The sequence below is a fragment of the Alligator mississippiensis genome, chromosome 2 (assembly GCF_030867095.1).
Source record: "Alligator mississippiensis isolate rAllMis1 chromosome 2, rAllMis1, whole genome shotgun sequence".
Lineage (NCBI taxonomy): Eukaryota > Metazoa > Chordata > Crocodylia > Alligatoridae > Alligator > Alligator mississippiensis.
Genome location: NC_081825.1, coordinates 177169248 through 177188657, shown reverse-complemented (window position 1 = coordinate 177188657; position 19410 = coordinate 177169248). Strand labels below are relative to the sequence as shown.

Here is a 19410-nt window from a genome sequence, read left to right as displayed (position 1 = left end):
ACAGATGGGGCAGGGAAAGAGGGTTGGAATGACACCTGGGGAGGGTATAGGGCTAATTTATGGTATGCCTGCCAAAAACGTTGGTCCCCACTGCTCAGATCCATCTGAAGCCTCAAGATGGAGGCAAGGGCAATATCAGCAGCTTTGGAGGGTCACAGGCAAGTATTACCAAAACACTGCAGGCTTAGTTAGGTGAGAGTTTCGCATGCATTATGTGCAGCAGCTGGAATTGGATCTGCTTGAGGTCCTGCCAGCCAGTGCAGCCCTGGACACTGAGGACCCAACTCTGCAAGGCAGCCCTTGTAGGAAGCAGAAAGCAGAGATGGGATGGCTCCTTGTGGTGAGACCGTCTAACTTCCACAGGCTTCGTGTATTGGCAAGGGTCTGCCCAGGCCTCCTTACAGTATCAGGGCCCTAAAATCCATCTGGTTGGCTTTGAAGGACCATTGCAAAATATTGTGTAGGAAGCAGGCAGCTTCTAACATTGTTGTCTTGTTCATTCCTTGCAAAGCCCCTCACCGTCACAAAGCCAATCAACTATGAATGTCAAATGGGGGAGGGAGAAGGGAGCTGCAAATATTGTGTGCTGCAACTTCCAGACCACTTCACTACCCCACTGCTGCTGGTTTGCCACCGAGAGCCCCCCCCCCATAAAAAATAAAAAATCCAAATAGCCTTTGTTCTCCTCTCACTTGTCTGCCTTGTCTAACTGGAAGAGGGGAAACATGCCAGAATACACACCAGTCTGAAGCTCTCCAAGAAAACATACTTTTTAATACAGTCTTCTTTGAACCATCCAATCACAAGTAACACGTGGATGTACAGTTAGATACCATTCCTTTCTCTTGCCTGTTGGTGCATTACCATTTCAATCCACTTTCCACGTTCCTTGACTGCCTGTCAATCTTGAGTGAAGCTAAACACAGCCAGCATGAATTCTCACAGCACTGACCAAGTCTGTGTCTGACCCTCTCTGACCTCCCTACCTGAAGGGGAAATCTATTTAACACCTTTAAAAGGCAAACTTGGGAACAAAAATACATAAGCTGCTCAGACACAAAGAACCAAGAACTAAACACTGATATCGGGTTTAAGGCACATTATATTTTATTCAACTCCTGAATCCTTTCCACATTAACATAAGAAGAAAGGTGAGAACGGCACTCCTCCCTTTTGATATGCCTTGATTTTCCAGTATCAGCTTTTCTTCTCCTAATTGCATAGGCGACTGGTAAGGGGTGCATGGGGGTGCACGTGCCCCCCCGACGGCCGACACTGATGCTGTCAGTAGGGCTGGTGCCCCCCCGACAGGGTCGGCGGCTTCTGCGGGTGCCCCTCCAGATTCAGGAGGCACTAGTCACTCTGCCTAATTGTGTGTCTGCTGGTATATCAGGGGACACTGGTGTGTGGGCAGCCCAGTATCTCCATATACACTGCCCAGGCTTTTGTGTCCTGGTTCACTTTATTTTCAAGCGAGGATTATGTTCAGCAAGCTGATGTCTCACTCAGCATAGTTCTATTGTCTCATGAGACAGACAGATGCCTAGTACTGGTGTGTGTCTACTATCTCTAAGATTTTTCTCTCTCTGTCCCCTCTGCTGTTTTTTTTCACTATGCTGTGCCTGGCCTCCTGTGATCAGAGACCTGACAAAGAAGGCCTTGCATTAGAAAGTTTGTCTAATTTAATCCCAGCTACATAGTTGGTCCAGTAGAAGATATCACTCTAAGAAATCCTTTCCTCTCACATACCTTCTGGACCATCGAGGCTACAACATCTCTTTTACACTACTGTCAATCTTCCAAGTTAATCTGGAAGCAAAGCTATGCCTTGATTAAGGGGATACTGAATAGAGAATATATACAATCATTGCCTAGTCCTCCCACGCTATTTATCACATCCTTGTTACACTCCCAGGAGGGGTCTGACAATGGAACAAGCTGGATAGTTTATGCACTTTTGATTCCGTTTACAAAATGCAGCCCTACCCTGCCTTCTGCCAAGCAATCTCAAGGCAGCTAAAAGCATGCAGTTGCCATGACATTCCTCTTTTCTAGCTCTGCTCATCAGGTTCCTCACCATCCTCAAGAGATCAAATCATTTATGTGCAGTGAGAGAATGAGAGAGATTAAACCACCCCTCAAAGGATCTGAAAGGTGAACTGAAATTAAATTTCCATGTATAGATTGCTAAAATACTGACTATCCCATCACAGCATGCCAATCTGAAAGATTCTAGAAGGGATAGTAGGAAAGCAGACATTTTCTCTGCGGTAAATGCTACCAGGAAAATCACCATTTTAAAATGTTTTCCCTCAAACTGTTTTGGGTGTTTTTGCAAGAACTATCATTTCCCCCACTTTTTACTATATTCCATCATTTTTCCAGGGAAAGAAATCAAAGGAATAAAGTATAAAGGAGGGAGAAGGAAAGGAATAGACCCAAAATTAAAAAATGACAACATTTTCATTTTCAAAATCACAATCTATGAATAATTCAAAACAAAATGGAGGGAGGGAGGAATCATTTCAAATCAGTATTTAGAAGCAATAAATAATTCATTTAGTTTCGGATTGACACTTTGAAATGTAAGGCTTATTTTGCATTTCTGGATGGAAAAAAAATTTCCAAGCTGACAAAATTATATTTTCCAGTAATTGTTTTGTAGTTTAAAAAAATTCAGTGAGCTGTAGCACAAAATACATGTAAGCTTGTATATCTGATGTTCTCTTATTTTTCCCTCCTACAGCTCATTTCTCATGATCTAGGTCAGGGGTTGGCTACCTACAGCCTGTGGGCCAGATTTAACTCAAGGAACCTTTGGATCTGACCTATGGATGTGTGGCTTTGGTGGCATTTGGCAGCAGGGGGACCTTCTGTGGGTGCTCTCTCCATGCTACCATGGGGAAAAGTGCCAGCTGTGGGTGCTTTCCCTGTGCTGCCAGGGAGACAAGTGGTACTGGAGGCAGAGTCCTAACACCTGCCTGTTCAGCTCCAACCCAGGGTAGGTCATTCCAGCAGGCAGCTACAAAAGGTTACCTACCCCTGGTATAGATTGTCTCCTAGATGCATTCCAGTCCAAGTTCTCCACTTGTGTCCTGGTGTTTGGCTACACAGAAAGCCACAAGGGCAGTATGAAAATAACAAATTCTCTTTGCAGGGATGGGTTATAGTTCCCTATTTTGTAGCCATCCTGTTTATTTCCAGCCATGGCTTTGCATTTGTGAGGCTTTGAAGACCAACTCTATAGTCTGATGATCAGAGCACTCCCCTAGGATGTAGGGGCTCATATCCAAGGTCCAGCTTTGAGTGAACCACTTTGTACTGCTCCACTTTGTATTATAAACAATTACATCTGGCAGGAGGAAAGACAAGATCATGTGTTCTTCTGGCCTCATAATCTACAACTCCTCAACCACCCTTATCTCTCTCAGGTGCTTTGCAATTTGGTGGTAACTTCTTCTATGTCCCGTCAGCCTTGAGGTCTCGAGGACATTCCACCTTGGCTCTACCTTATGCCAAGAAAAACACTAAAAAGAAATATATGAAGCAGGCAAAATAAAACTACTAGATAGTAAGTTTAACACTAATAAAAGGAAGTATTTTCACACAGTGGCTGTGTCTACATGTCGCCTTATGACGACATAGCAATGTGCTACGTTGCTTTATGGCACACTACAGCAACATAGTAGTGTGCTCCTCAGCTACAGTGTGCTGCTACAGTGACAAAGTCGGTGAATCTAAGTGTGCGTCGCCTGTACACCGCAGTATGGGCGGTTACTGTGCCATGTTTAGTACTTCTGCACAGCAAGTACTAAAACATGGTACAGTAACAATGTCACTGTATGGCAACATGTAGATATGCCCAGTGTGTAATTTAAGTATGAAACTCCTTGCCACCAGCTGTTGTAGAAGCTGACAGTTTAGACAGATTCAAAAAGGGACTGGACAAATTAGTGGAGGAGAGAGGCATTGGTAGCTATTGAGCATGGGAGTTAGGGGTACAGCCCCTGAATTAGAACTGCCTAGACTTTAAATGATGGAGGCTGCAAGTGAGAGAAACAGGGGAAAAAACCCTGGTAATACCTAGTTCACTCTCCCTTTCATCATCCACTGTCTGCCATAGCCTATTTGATATGCCAAGGGTCATGGGCTTTGGCCCATCATGAAAAACTATAAGCCTCCCTTAAGATGGGAGGCCACTGGTGACATATCAACTGAATACTTGGGACAATAAAAAAGAAAACAGGAATGGGAGAGAGGTCACAGGTTGATAACAAGGGACTTGGAAGGGGACACTGAGCAGAGCACACCAGCCAGTGCCCACTGCCCGTTGAACAAGTCGAGGGAGCCTATGGATGCCAACCAGTGAAACTCTGCCCAGAGACATGAGTAGAGGAGTGCCCTGTGACACAGTATCCAGTGTGACACAGGCATTTTCATTAGATCGGCTCTCTGGAAACTGGTAATAAAAACACCCCCAACCCCATCCCTGAGCACCTCTATAGGCACTCGTTAGTTTTTAGGGATATTTACAGTTTTAACTTTATGTGATGTTTTACAAAGCTCAAGACACATGTCGTTCCTACCAAGAAGACCTTGCATCTTCTAAAGGTAAGTAACAAAGAGATTTAAAAAAAAGGCAGGAAACCTGCCACCTCCCTGCACAGCCCCAAGGGCAAGCCAGCCTATTTCCAGGCAGCCCCAGCTGCCCTGCCAGTTGCAGGAGCCTGCTGAAAGCAGAAGCGGTGAGAGTTGGTTTATTTTTTGGTGGAGCCTGCCCGGTTCTCCTGTGGCCAGGGGGTGAGCTGCCGATGGGCTGAATGGCCCTTGAGCTATGGGTGGCCCAAGTCTTTCCTTCCATGGCAGCAGCACCTCCTGTGGCTGCCCAGAAAGGCTGCTAGTGGCCTGGGTGCTGCCCCAGCTTGGGGTCAGGAAGAGTTGAATCAAGCCAGATGCTCTCTGAACTAGGGCAGCACCCAGCCCGCTAGCATCCCAGCTGGGTGGCCCCAGGGGACACTGCTGCCATGGAGGGAAGGACCAGGGTCCCATGCAGCTCAGGGACTGCTCAGCCCACCGGCAGCTTGCCCTCCCCCCGGCAACAGACAAAACAAAAACTAAAACAAAACAATAGGATCGGGCCCCTCACCGTAATGTGATGGAAACATTGAAATTATGGGTTCCAATTAAAACCCACCTCTTCAATTTAGGGAGCAAAGAATAAAACCTTGAGGACTAACTGCCCCCCGTCATGTGACAGAGTAAGTCCTCCTGGAAACATGGAGTGTCCAGAAAGTGTGACATCCTAGGGTACGGTCTGGTGAAGCAACAGAAAGTTGCTGGTATGGCAGGACAGCAACAAGACCCTTGCAAAGGCAGTAGCAAGACTGTTACTTCTTCATTGTAAATAGATCTTTATATATGTTCTGATAAAGCATTTTTCCCACACCACAACCTTCCTTAAGATACTACATGCAGCAGCTCGATTGCTGCTTCAGGTGCAAGCTGCAGTGCATAGCCAATAGCTACTGCAAAACCATTAGTGGCTGTGAAAGGGTTAACACAGGATTCTTCCCCTTCTGCTTGCTGGGGCCAGAGGAGTGGCAGCATCTTGACCTCCCTAATACACTACTAGTTTCCAAAAACCATTAGTGACCATGCGTCTGCTTCTATTCCTCCCTGTTTCTATTCCAGGGGAAAAAATAGTGTCCCCCACATAAAATACTCACCCCAATTTAGGAAGGCTGATTCTGGGGGAAAGGGTGCATGTGATATGCGAGTTAATACAGTAATAGATGCTGTCAAAAAACAATGCAGGGCTAGACCTGTGGGAGGAGGGGTTAGGGTATTTGCTTGCATATAGAGAATAACAAAGCTTCCCAGAGGGATATCACAGGGAGGAACATGTTGCTATGCTAGGAGTGATGCAAGGAGAATTTCATTTTAGCAGCTTGATACTGGGTAGATGGAGTACCTCCTGGAGAAGAGTTGAGATAGAGGTTGTCAGTGTCCAGCTGAGAGGGAGAGAAGTGGATCAGGGGAAGGGAAGGGACAAGATTTCAGAAGAACCTGTTGGTGATTAGAGGATGCAAAAGTAAACTCAAGGGGGCAAGGCTGAGTGACAGGAGGAGAGTGGCATTACTGACAACAGTTACAACAGGCCTTTTCCCTACTTCTGCATGATAGTGGAGCAAAGACTTGGCCATGGGTAGCTGATAGGACTCTGGAAGGGATGGAGTGATATACATTATATTAGTCAGTCTAGTCAGTGGAGATTGTGAAGCCTCAGTTTTTGTTGGTTGCATGACAAGAACAGTGTTGGACTTCCCCTGTGTGGTACAGTACTAGCTTCTGAGACTCAGTCTGTACTTGAGCATGACAACAGAAGCAGGAGCTTCCAAGACTAGGAAGCAGGTTTAATGTTCTGTCCTCTCCAGCAACTTGGCAAGCACCAGCTATTTTGTCTGCACGCACTGCTGAACTGGATCCTCAAACAGGATATGGACCCGAGACTTCTGATGGGACTGGCAGTTTCCTCCCTGAATCCTGAGGCAGAGGATAAAGTTGCCCTATATGTTTTGGGGCCCCTTCTAGTCTGCTCCTTTGCTGCCCTGCCCATCCCAACCCACTCTAGAACTGGTCTGTGAAAGGAGAGGTACTGCAAAGATCAGCTTTTCTCCTTGTTGAAAGCTGGTAGAACAATGCTTGAGCACTGAGCTGGAGACCGACCCTGACAATACCTCCAAATGCTACCACAGGTCATTAATGGCATTGGCATCATTTTTTTACCCTTATCTTACAGTGATCTTCACCCAGCTCATTTCTTCTCCAGGGAAGGAGTACAGCAGTGAGGGAGGCTGCAGCCACCTGTGAGAGCATAGCTGGAAGCTCAGGGATCACGTCTGCACTGGAGACTGGGACTAAGGTGGGAAAGAAACTGATTTTTGTGATATGCAAACGCAAAGATGACAACTAAATATTCTTGTCTTAATGGTGCTTTCCACCAACTATTAGTGATGGATTGGTGCTTATCGCATTTAAGGATATCCCATCCCAACTCGGTTCCCTCAGAAATCACTCTGTCCCTCTCTTCCCAGCTGCTGTGACTTCTATTCTTTGCAAGTTTCTATTAATAGAGAAATTTTACATGAGCAGATTCCATCCAACAGCAGATGATCCGATTCTCAATCCCAAGAGTTATAAGCCAAGGAGCTTTGAAGATTTGTGTGTCACCATGGAGAGTCTTGCCATCTTCAACATGTGACAGCTGTCATTAACTGACTGAGAGCACAGCCTCTTTCTCACCCAAGCTGATCCAGCAGAAGCAGACAGAGCAATCTGAAACTTGAAAGTGCATCTCAAACTCATCTGTGGGGACAGGCAACCATATCACAAGGATGGAATCTCCATCCTTAGAAGTTATTAAGAGCAGGTTAGACAGGCTCTTGACCGCGATGGTTTAGTTAGGGATGAGCCTTCCTTGAGCTGGAGATTGAACTAGATTTGACCTCCAAATGTCCTTTCCAGCCTTACTGTTCTGTGATCATGGGTAGAGAAGAGGTTCATTAACTGCGCTGAAAAGCTTTGGTTGTACAGAAGGAATGACTGATGTAGAAAAGGTGTGGAGTGTCACAGAGTCCTGATCCTCCACGCTTACTACAGAGGACTAGAAGGGAATGCTATGGGGGCAATAACAGAGGTTGGACAACCCTTGGCTAAATTACAACCCACATCGTCTCCATGTTCCCCTCATATCACAATTTGTAACCTTGTTTGAGTCATATTGGGAGTGAGATATACCCATCTCAAAACATGCCATAGATCTCACTAAGTAGGTTTTGCATACATGCCCTGTTGAAAGCCAGACGGTTCTAAATGCTGGATGTGCCAATATCATCCACTGTTATTGTCCAGTCCTAAAGGAGCCATGTCTGGAGAACTGCAAGACTTAAGGGAGTTTTGTTCTGGCACAGCAGCAGGCCTGAGATTTCCATTGTTCTTATCCATGGCAAATGCAGGTTTCTCCCGAGGGGACACAGGAATTTAAGGATTGTGGATAACAGTCAAACCACTAAAAGTCACTAGAGTGGGGCTCAGGGAAGAGTGTCCAACCACCTGCCATATCATGAGTATATCTTCTTTCTGCATGTAAGAGAGGAAAGCTCAGCAAGATTGTCACTGCATTTATTAATAGGCAGCCAGGTTGCCATTAGTCACAGCTTTAAAGCAAATGGTGCAACCCTGGCTAGGAAGGAGGAGAAGCTGCTGTCTGCAGTGTCCACAGTCACCTATGGTGCAAGTGAAAGCTGACCCTGGGTGAACACCTCTGCCCAAAGGATGGCACCAGGGACAAGAGTAGAAGTGACCCCACAAAATAGGTGCAGCCCTATCCCATGGATAAAACATATAAGAAAGAATCCTTGCTTAGCAATGACTTCTCATTGCTAGTAACACTAGGGGTCTGGAGCTTTACAGGGCAAATGAGGAGGACTGATTGTGGGGTGAATGAGGTAAGCAGAGAGACTGAGCCTCCATGAAAGCTGATTCCTGCTCTGGGGAACCAGTGTCAGGAGAAACTCAGGGCGAAAGAAAACCATGACCATCAGATCCTTTCATCAGAACCCCTCCCACTAGGCATTACTGCCAGTTTCCTCCTTCAGGTCACTGTGACCCTGTCCCCATCTCCCTTCTTCCTGTTGTCTCACTTTCTAGGTCTGCTGTTGACACTCTGGGTCACTGATGGAGGGAAGTGAAACTTATTCAAAAGACACTTGGTTCTTGCTGGGTGTGAGGGGAGAGGGGAAACTTCCTGAAAATGGGGAATCGACACTTCTGCTCTGAGCTTGGCCCAGTGCCATGTGAGCTCCCCACAGAGAGTGCTGCCAGTGTCCTTCAGATGTGACCCAGAGAGACTCCTGCTCATCCTGGCTTGTGCGTCCACAGCTCTGCAAAATCTACTCTGCCACAACTTGCCCACCCCTCTGACCCTACTTATCTACCTACCTTTGCTTTGTAGCTTTAACTACCTCTGCTTGGGCTGGCATTGGGGCAAAACTATAATCTTCAGCATTAACAGCCAGAGTGTCTGTTACTTGGGCTGCAGGACCAAACCCCTTAGATGGCCTCTGTATCCCACTTGTTATCCTCTTCTTTGAATCAGCCCTGCAGGTGATGGAGCTCCACTTTCCCTTCCAGCTCTTTGGGATATCCCAGCAGATAACTGCTTTGTCAGTGCCCTAAAAAGGATGTACAGTGACTTTTGCAGAAAGCCCTTGCACTTGTGTTGCTATGTCACCATCTTAATTTTACAGTACCCTCTGGGGTTGCTAGTGTACTAGCATCTCTAGTTTGATATTAGAAAGAAAGGGGGTGGGGTGGGAAAGAGGTTAACTCCTGCCTGGAAGCTTAGGAGCAATAAATCATCTAATTTTCTAGAAGTGATTGCAGTTGGTGGCAGCTGTTTCAAGGCAGCAAAAGAATATTGGCCCAAGAAGAAATATACTGGCTGTGCGGCTGAGACTGAACAAACACATGGATGGTATGTGAATAAGTGGACAAATGAGAAAGCTACACAATGCTTAGCACCACAGCCTTGTTACTCCATGCAGTGTTTGAACAATCACACAATCCATTATACAACTCTTTTGGGAGAAAGTTTACTGTGGTTCAGGCACAACTACCAATGTACTCATCTACAAAGATAATAGGATCCTCTTACTAGCAAGTTTACAGAAAATAATACTGGAGTATGTTCACACTAACAGAAGCAGCAGGGATCTGCAATACAGAAGGAAACCAAAATGGGCATCCAACAGCTATAGTTTTAGCTATAAAACTATGGACCGGAGTTACCATTACAGCTATGGACTGAATTACCATCTTCCTTTGGCCATCAGTACCAGTAGGGGGAAGATGCCTCCTCTGGAGCAGCTGCCTCAGTCTGGTAAACCCTGGGAGTTTTTAAAGGAGAGAAGTACAAATACCCAATATATTTAAAAAAAAAAAAAAAAAAAAATCAGCTAGAGTTCTGTATTCTCTGGTAGCACATGGCAACATCCAAGACTTCGTGGTGGTGGGGGTATAAAAAGAACAGACAATTTTGGTTGCACTGATGAAAACCTATGCTGTTGCTATCCGTCTCTGTAGTGACCAGCAGAAGAAATGAGGGACAACAGACAAACTTCATGTTTATAGAAGTTTTCAACAAGTCAAGGCAAGCAGTGGTGCCTACCTTGGTGACTTCTGAAAGAAAGCTGCTCCACTAGTTCCAGGCTTAAAGCATTTGTCAGTGAGGACCCACAGGACTAAGACACAAAAACACTTTTGATCATTTGCTTGTAGGGTCTGGCTTTCTCCTTGTGGGGAAGAAGCTTCTCACTCTACTATTTATCCAATCCAGTCCTTTTCCACTCCAGAGTTGTCATGTTAAACTCTGCTCTCTGTACTTTCTCTAAAAACCACTTGTCAAAAGTCATGTTATCAAGAGCCCCATCATCTTGAATGCGTTTTGGATTAGGTCCCCTCTGTCAAAGTCTTCCTCACTTCATAGGCCTGCTTGAGCAAAGTGGGGCAGGGAAAAGGATGGAGGGCCCAGCATGTGGATACACCCAGGAAAGCCTACAGAGGCTTTAGAAATCTAATCTTATCCATAGCATGTAAGCCAGGGAACCTCACTTGCTTGGTATTAGAGTATTTTTATATCTACCTATACAGCCTCATGACTATGCTAGCAAGTGCTGTAGGGAAAATACCAGCATGTGTATACCATGCACACTGCATTGTTCCCAAGAGAAAAAGGTAGTAGAGCTGCTAGGCTCAGTGCATACCAATAAGCACAGCCAAGGCAGACTGGGAACTTGTGACACATGCCTAGCGCCATGCCAAGGGCAACAAGCCTGGATCCTTTCAAAGTGTATCATATGTGGAGCACAGCATGTCTGCTGCACCATGGTTTTCCCTACTGCCAGAAGGTAGGGGCTTAGTTTTTCCAGCCATAGTTGGAGGCCATCTTGGTCTCCCTAAGCACAGCCATTCTCTGACCAAAGTCCAGAAGGCTTTTTGTGAACTGGACCATCCTGGTTCTGTCAAAAGGTTTAGCAAAATGCAATATATCTTCTTACTCAGTCAAATTACAATCCAACTCTTCTCAGTCAAGCCTTTGAACCAGACGGACACACTCCAATCTGAATAGCATTTTTTCTCCAGAACCCCAGCAAGTTGAGGGTGCTGTTGCTGTGCCCCATCCCTGCTGCAGGCTAATAGGACTCCTTTTCAGGTCCTATTTTAGTGCAGTGATAAACATCAGAAGTCTACAAAATACTTTTTCCACCCCCTTGCAGTGTAGAATATGCTCAGGTCAATACTGAAGTAGATTGTGCCCTACTGGCAGTTGCTGTTCCTTGCCTGCAGAGGGACAGGCCATTAGTACAATCCAGAGATTTTATTTCTGATCACTGTAAAATAGGAGAAAGTCTCAAAGACTCTGGGTCCTGGTCATCATCCCACCTCTTCTCCTGTAGAGTAGCAGTAGAGCTATGAGCAAAGTCATCACCAGTAGAGCAAGTGCACCCAGGAACACAGGGCTTGGGTGTGTTCTGGAGACCACATCTGGGGACAAGAAGAGGCAGAGCCAATACTGAGTAGAATGGTGTAAATGCAGGGATAATGAGATACACCTGCTTTAGTACTACCCTCCTTCTACCCATTAACAGGGATTGGTTGGCATGCTCCAACCCAGGCCATCAGCAGCAGCACCTCTGGGAAGAGATGAAGTGGTAACTTCAGTCCCATTTGGAGGATCCAACTTTGAGATGCTTGACTAGAACAGAGATAGGCACTCCCATGTATTACAAGCCAAGGAAATTGAGTTGTAAAGTCACTGTTCAGAATTTGTGAAGAGTTGCACAAGCTCCCTTCTTTTACCCTTTGAAGAGGCTGAGGAGCTATTTTTTCTTCCCCGCCCAAAGAGAAAGAAATTGTGTACACGTGGGAGAGCTCAGACAAGTAGCCAGTCTTTTTGTAAGTTCTCTTACAAAGAGACAGATCCCTTTGCTCATATGTAGGCACATCTACATGTGATGCTATGTTGCCATAGCAACCTGCTACAGTGACGTAGCACCCATGGGCAAAAGCCTGTAATGCCACAGCTCTATCACCATAGTGACATGCTCCTTCAGTATAGCACATTACTATGGGTGATGTAGTGCCTAAAAATAGGCCATGCGGAGGCATGGTGCAGCATGGGCTGTTACTGTGCCATCTTTTAGTACTTCCAAAAGGAAGTACTAAAGTGATGATGCAGTAACAACAGCACCTTTGTGGCACATGTAGATGTGCCCTGTATCATAGAGAAGTAGGGCTGGAAAGAGGTCATCTAGTGCAGAGGTTCCCAACCACTGGGCTGCAGCCCAGTACCAGGCCATGAAGGGTTGGCTGCCAGGTTGTGGAACAAGCCACCCGATCAAATGCCCATCTGTCCACCTGGGCAAGTGGGTTCTACTGCCAGCAGTCATGTGGGGTGAAAACTGGGCGGTGAGGCAGCCCCAGGAGGGAAGCAGCCAACTCCATGCACTCTGGCACGCTCCCATGCTAGTCTACAATATAGAGAGAGATCTAGTGAAACTCCTCCATTCGAGGAAGGGTCATCTCTACCTAGAATTATCACCCCCCTCTCCCCTGAGGCTTCTTTCAAAGTGTTGATTAAAACCTAAATTAGACAGTGTTGATGTGCTGTATTCCAATAACTTGGAATACATCTGCTGTCTATTGGATCATGAAGGATAACTCACCCTCATTCTCATAGACTCTCTCTCTTCGTGGCTCATGGATCCCCTGGAAGATCACAGGTCCATGAGAACTCACCAGGTCCAAGGGCTTTTCTGTCCCATTGTTGGTATTCAGATACCGTCGGACTCCTGGAAGATGGATGGGAGAGTTTAGCAGCTGCAACTAAAGGACTCTTCAGTGATGTCTAGAGTACAAAATGCCCTGCAGATTCATGATAGACTCCTCTATCAAGCTGTTTTGTCCAACTCAATGGGACAGCTGTATTCAAATCAGAAGCAAGTCAGATTTTCAGGAATCGGTTTCTCAAGATCATAGGAGCAAGTGAGAAGAGGGACAGGTTCAGCAGCAATACAAGGCATTACGATTCCCTTCTGGAGAGCCCAATGGCTATGGAATATTTCATGTATAAACCACAATGTAATCATCCTTAGGCATACAGTTAAGCCAGCTACTTTACACCTGGAGCTTAGCAAGAACAGGAAGCCTGACTAAAGTTACCTGTCCCAGTACATGCATCACAGTGGAAGAGCTCTAACACAGCATCAGGTCCTCCACTTTGATAGGGAAGAGTTAGCACATATAGAGCCTAGCCACCAGCAGATAGAGAAAGCCACTCCAACTTACTGTCCAGTCGGGGATTGCTGCATATGGGTCTGCAGGGCTCCAGCTGGGAAGGATGACAGGCAGAGGCACTACAGAAGAGGTACACCTGAAACCCACACAAGTTGGAACAGAGGTAGTGAGTGATGGGCCAGTCCTGCTGTGGGTCACAGGGGGCTATGGGCTTGTGACCAATTCATCTGTCCATATGTAGCACCCAGAAAAGAGAGAAGAGGTTGGGTCCTTCAGGCCCAACCACTTCTTGCTGGAGAGCCCAATTAGCCAGACTAGGGCTTTTGTTTTCTTGGCCAGGTATTGGTAAAGGGGAAGGACTTGATCAGAACAGATTCCACATAGTGGTGTCATGCACTGGGATGGATATAAAAGCTCATCCATGTAAAAACCCAAGGAATACACATGGGGAGGGTGGCAGACTTGTACCTAGCATTGCTATGCTGCTACACTGCTATGGGCAACTGCTGCTAAGAAGGGGATGTCCTCTTTAGTGAAGAGTCAAACCCTACAGAGCTCTCTGCTTAGCTGGCAGAAGCTAGGACATTACTCTTCACATCTTTAGACACTGGGTCATCAGCTGGTCACTGATCAGGCATATGACAAAGGCCTATAGAATTCACAGGATGATGCACTCAAGGCAAATACTACCATCACCTTAAATCATATGGTGAAAGCAAGAGACAGAAGAGGCCAGTAATTACTTCTGGGTGGTGGCCAACAGGATCAAGATAATTAAGCTTGATCCTACTGTCCCCATGGAAACATCAATTCTATGCACTTCCACCCAAAAGTGCATTGGACACGTGTTTCATGCATGGGAGTAAGCTTTTTTTAAAAAGCAAGAAAGCAGAGGTGACAAGTGACCACTGGAATAGGAACTCTTAAATGCTCCCCCTTCAATGACAGCCAGGTTTCCTCTTACTGGTCCACCGAGTGCCACCGTGGAGGCCGTGTCAACAAAGGCAAAGGTAGAGATGACAAAGCGCTGGTAGTGAGTAGGGAAGGGTAGCTCAGAGGAGGCAGATCCTGTGGGCACCAGCTGGGTTCTGTAGTTGTCTCCCATGAATGGGCACCTGAGAGCAAAATAGACAAATAAAACTATGATCCTAGAAACTGTGCCCCCCGCCTCCTCCCAAATGTATGCTCCTTTCTTCACCGCTTACCCATTCACCAGGATGGGCCACTGTGGCTGCTCCAAGGGGTTAGCACTTGGGGTGGCCCAACACTTCTCTAGAAGTAGAACCAGGGATGGATCGGTTCTCTCCAGGGTGCGAACCTCCACATAAACAGGGTCCTTGAGCACTTTCAACACAGGGTACTCTCCGTCCACGTAGTAGGTACTGTAGGTACCATCTGTGAGAAGTGTGGCCAGAGCTGAGACTCTTGTGGGCTCCTCAAAGAATGTAGATCTTGCAGGGTGTAGAAGGGAGGCATCCCCTACCTGTGGCAATACGCAGCTCAAGCAGCAGGGGCCCAGCCTCTGACACAGGAGGAAGCGAGGGAGGCAAGGAAACCTCAGCCTGGACTGGCAGGAAGTTACTGGTGTTGAAGATACAACGAGCATGAAGACTGTGCAGGACAGAGAGAGAGTTAGGATATCCAGTAGGATGCTAGGTCAGTCCAGACACTGTAGGTTTCCAGTCAGAATGACCCCAGAAGTGATCTTGTCCTGTCACTAGAGCAGGAGCCAGGATGTGGAGAAGCCGCATCCAGAGATGTTCCCTGGGCTACTATATTAGTTTGGACAACAACTTGGAGTGGTGTTCCACCTGCCCCAGCCCCATCGAGTTAGAAGTGCCTCATTTCTCCTGAGATGGCCATCTCAGGAGAAATAAGAGGAGGTTGACTTACTTGAATTAGCTTTAAATTACAAATGCCATTTGAGATTAAGAGCAAAGGGTTTCCTCATTCAGGAAAACCTAATTAGTCAGTTAGATACTGTTCCCTCTGGATTAAGAGACACTTACATTCCTGGTATGCAGAGAAGGTCTATATCATCACCAACTCCAGGATATTTATCTGGAGCCTGCAAAATTCTTGGGATACACAGAGGACAGGATAGGCTGTAGGAGAGCCCAAACCCTCAATTTGGGAGGCGAGTAGAAAAGGGAAAAAGAAAAAAAAAAAGTCCTCTCACTCCCACCCCTGATCCAGGTGGGGCAAGTTGTAGGACTTCTCCCCACTCTCATATGGAAGCCAAGCAAGCTTACATAAAGATGCTGTCTCGGGTGATACCACCATATGGTCCATTCTTGACATCAATACTGGATATCAGCTGGTTCTCATAAATCAGTTTGCTTCTAGTCAACTGGTAAAAGATAAGATATAGGAGAAGATTATGCCCTTCTTGGAGGGCCCAAGGAGAGCACTCTCCCTGGCTTTCAGGTGTTGTTACCTGGACTGTGGTGCCACATTGTGTGAAGGGGAATCGGAACATCACAAAAGCCTCCGTCATGTGGATGGGATTGCATTCTGCCTGGGCATAAGCTAATCGGACAGTATCCAGCTTGATGGGGTACTCAGACATATCTCTGGAGACCACTAGAATGAAGTGGCCATCCATGAGGCACTGAACTGTGGCTGCAACACAAGGGAACATGAGTAAATACAGGAACTCCAGGCTAAGAGGGAGCTGGGACAAGGCAAGGCAAGGCAAAAATTAAAAATGCATCCTGTTGCATGGACCGCACTTGATCAGGTTTATTAAAAAACCCCAACAAGCACCAACCAAGACAGTGTAGTTCTCATGCTGTAGGGTTTTGGGCAGCATTTCCCTCGGTCTCAGGAGAGGTCCATGCCATAAAAGCTTAAAATTAAGGTTCTAGGCCAGGAATGGGTATACTCCACCTGCCTTCTCAGACATGAAGATGAATTGTTGTCACAGGTGATAGATACTGGAGTTATCTACCAGTCAGATAAATGCTAACCTATATTAGTCAACTGTTCCTCCTCTTCCAACACACATTTGGTGTTTTATCTAGATATTTGTCATGAAGTGATCAACAGTGATGAGACAGACTGACCATGTTCTTGGAGGTAACTCCCCCAACTCCCCAGGTCTGTGCTTGCTGCAGCCCCAAATAAGAGGTACAGTGGGAAGAGTGACCCCACTGGAGAAGAGAGTTCTATAGCAGTAGCTTAGGTCAAAGCTCCTTCAAAAAAAAAAAAAAAAAATCACACCGGTGGGTGGTAACCACAATGGGGAGAAAAGTCTGTCACCAGACTTCTGGGACACACATAGCAACAGGCTCCAAGAGCTGATGTGAGGGCAGGTCTCCTCTTACCTGTGTTACCATAGTAGCAGGGAGTCACTCGGTCTATCTCATTATAGCAACAGCCAGCCTGCAAGCAAGCAGCTCGGCCTGGGGTATCTGCACATGGGATCTTGCCAGCTGGCACTTGGCACTGCTGCCATGTGAGGTGGGACCCTGGGAGAGTAGGTTGGAGACCAGTGAGCAAGAGTTCTTCACAGGGGCCACAGTATGCTCTCCCCAATACTTTTGGGATCTCTGTGCAAATCCCAGCACCCCTAAAGCTTTATACAGCCTCTTTGTAAGAATCCATAGCACGGCCAACTCCCAAGTTGTATGGGGACTCTTGTACTTTGAGGTCAATTTTAATGCCAGACTCATGACTCGAGAAAAGAGACTGCCAACTCATTAAGTTTTCCCTTACTTTAGATGATCATTGAGAGGGGTGGGAAAGGCATAACTAATGCTCTCAGAATGGCAGCTGTTTGCTTACAGCTTGTTTTGATGTGGAAGTGAGGCTGCTCTTAATAAAAGATGGCTGCCACCTCACATTTTGTGCAGTCACTTTAATATCTTTAGTGGGAAAACAAACTAACCACCCCTCAATGGCTTCCACACTATGGAAGCCAGGTACTATTAGGATACAAGGATGGTGAGAAATAGAGATGTTATGGAAAGAGATGCATGGGGCACAGCAGCATGGGGCAGTTGAAGGGATAGATTTAGGAGCTCCCATATCCTAATAAAGATGGGACACCCCTCTGCTCAACCATTCAGTGGGGAATGCTTTTACTTGCCCCTGAGGCTGGGCTTGCCTTCTTAAAAGAAAAAGAAGAAACCTCACATGCTTTGGGGCAGAGGCTTCTCCCTAGAGCTTCAAAACCCTGAAGGTAGATGGCCCCCTCCACATACATTTTGAGATTAAGATGCATTTTGTCCTTCAGGTAACCAACATTTTAGAGTGTGGGTGTTGGGAGTATGGTCTGTACAATATGGGATGGTAGCCATGAGCATTAGATTGTCTGCAGGTCCCCTGTTCACCACCACATCATAAGACTCCCATACAACCACTTACAAGAGGCAGCCTGCTTCTACACACTCCACAGAAAAATCATGCCTACCTATATTGCTTGGCACCAAGTGCACCAATCCAGGTGGTGGTGCTGGGTGCTGGAGGCTGGGCTGAGGCAGAGAATGCACATTTCCCTCAGAACTTGAGTCATGCTCAGTAGGTTTAGGGCAGATCATATTGACATTGAGGGTGGTAGCAATTTCCCCAGTGCTCTGCAGTTCCTCTACATGGACCCTCAGATAGTTACGACCATCCTGCAGAGAAAGCAAAAGGAGCATTATCATCTAGTGGTGTAAGTTCTGTCCCCAGTTGCAGAGGCTGCAAGGACAGCTACTGTAGTTGCTTGGATGTGTAGGGTTTGCGTGTGCCAGCCATCTCACCTTCTTCAGCACATGGCAGCCATCATAACCAGTGGAGAAGACCACAGCTCCGTCCCAGCCTGTTGTGATCCAGTGGAGGCAGATGGAGCAGTTTGTAACCTCAAAAGACGTCCCAAACTCATCTGGGAAAAGAAAGTCACGTTCATTATAGTTAAGAGGAAAAGCTCTTCAGAAAGTGTCCTCCTCTGGCAATTATGCTTGGAATGGGGACTGCAGTTTGTCACAACGTTCGAGGCAGCAGACTTGCCATCTGCTCAACACCTTCCCAAGACACAGGGAAGGGGCCCATTACCCAACCCATTTTACAGCCATGGGCGACAGCCTCAAATAGCAGGCACGGCACTGCCTTCACATGCTGGCATATTACAACATGGAGGTAAACGTGGCAGTGTCAGGTGTCCAGACTGCAGAAGGGCAACTTCCACCAAGTAAGAGATGCCAAGCCATGGTTTGAGGGGGATACTTTTACAGTCTCCTCAGGCCCTCAGTTCAGCATCAGCTCACAAAGAGGTTACTGCAAGTCATTTTTACAGCTAACATTATTGTAGACAGATAGGCAACCCCAGGGTTTTCCCAAGGAGATAGAAACCTCAAAGTAGGAAGGCACATGTGTCTTAAGAAGCCTGAAGATTTGCAGGCCAGCAAAAAGACTGGAGCAGGAACAAAGAAGGAAGGGAAAATTCCTTGCATGTGATATTCTTAAGGGATTTCCACAGGTGGCTCAGAAAAAACCTTTATCATGCATGTGCACAAAGCCAAGCAGGCATCCTCTCAACTTACCCATAACTTTAAAGTGGATGGTGTAGCCCTGGCTGGGGTAAACCACCAGCTGCATCCCATAGTCACCACAGTCATACCTGTGCTGCAAGACTGAGAAGCTGATCCTGAGGAAGGCATCTTGCCTCTGAGCTGTCCCCAGAAAGAACAGCACTAAGGCTACCAGACACCTATAGCCCAGCCTCATGGCTATACAGCCAACAGAGAAGCCCTACTGACCAATTACTTTTTATAGAAAGGGAGGCTGTGGGGCTGGGGCTTTATAGACACAAAGCAGGGGCTGGAGTGTGACCCAGGTGAGCAGAGAGGGTGTAGCTCTGGGGCAGCTGCTTCCAGATCTCAGGGGTTGTGTCAAAAGTGTAAAGCTCTGGGTGAAAGCAAAGCTTAACCATTGAATCCCTCTCCCCTTTCAGGACTTTCACACTCCCCCTTTTGTAACTGCCCCCTTGCAAGACATCAGTTTGGGGCAGCTTCATTCCAAGAGTCACTTTCTTTGCTGGGTGGGGGGCAGGAGTTGCTGTGATTGAGTAAT

The 19410-nt window shown here is 46.7% G+C and overlaps 1 protein-coding gene across 1 annotated transcript in view; it reads right to left on the bottom strand.

Moving 5' to 3' along the window:
* Window positions 1-19118, bottom strand: part of ZP1 (zona pellucida glycoprotein 1) — a 33729-nt gene extending 14611 nt beyond the window's left edge. The window contains exons 1-15 of the mRNA XM_019484929.2: window positions 18882-19118; window positions 18102-18223; window positions 17771-17975; window positions 16683-16826; window positions 15794-15978; window positions 15609-15706; window positions 15366-15461; window positions 14840-14967; window positions 14562-14751; window positions 14321-14471; window positions 13408-13492; window positions 12786-12911; window positions 11479-11604; window positions 9001-9058; window positions 6798-6864 (exon numbers count right to left, since the gene is read on the bottom strand). Of these exons, the coding sequence (XP_019340474.1) occupies window positions 6798-6864; window positions 9001-9058; window positions 11479-11604; window positions 12786-12911; window positions 13408-13492; window positions 14321-14471; window positions 14562-14751; window positions 14840-14967; window positions 15366-15461; window positions 15609-15706; window positions 15794-15978; window positions 16683-16826; window positions 17771-17975; window positions 18102-18223; window positions 18882-19065 (1965 nt within the window). The 5' untranslated portion in view covers window positions 19066-19118. The remainder of the gene's footprint in view (window positions 1-6797; window positions 6865-9000; window positions 9059-11478; window positions 11605-12785; window positions 12912-13407; window positions 13493-14320; window positions 14472-14561; window positions 14752-14839; window positions 14968-15365; window positions 15462-15608; window positions 15707-15793; window positions 15979-16682; window positions 16827-17770; window positions 17976-18101; window positions 18224-18881) is intronic.
* Between the last annotated feature and the right edge of the window lie 292 nt (window positions 19119-19410).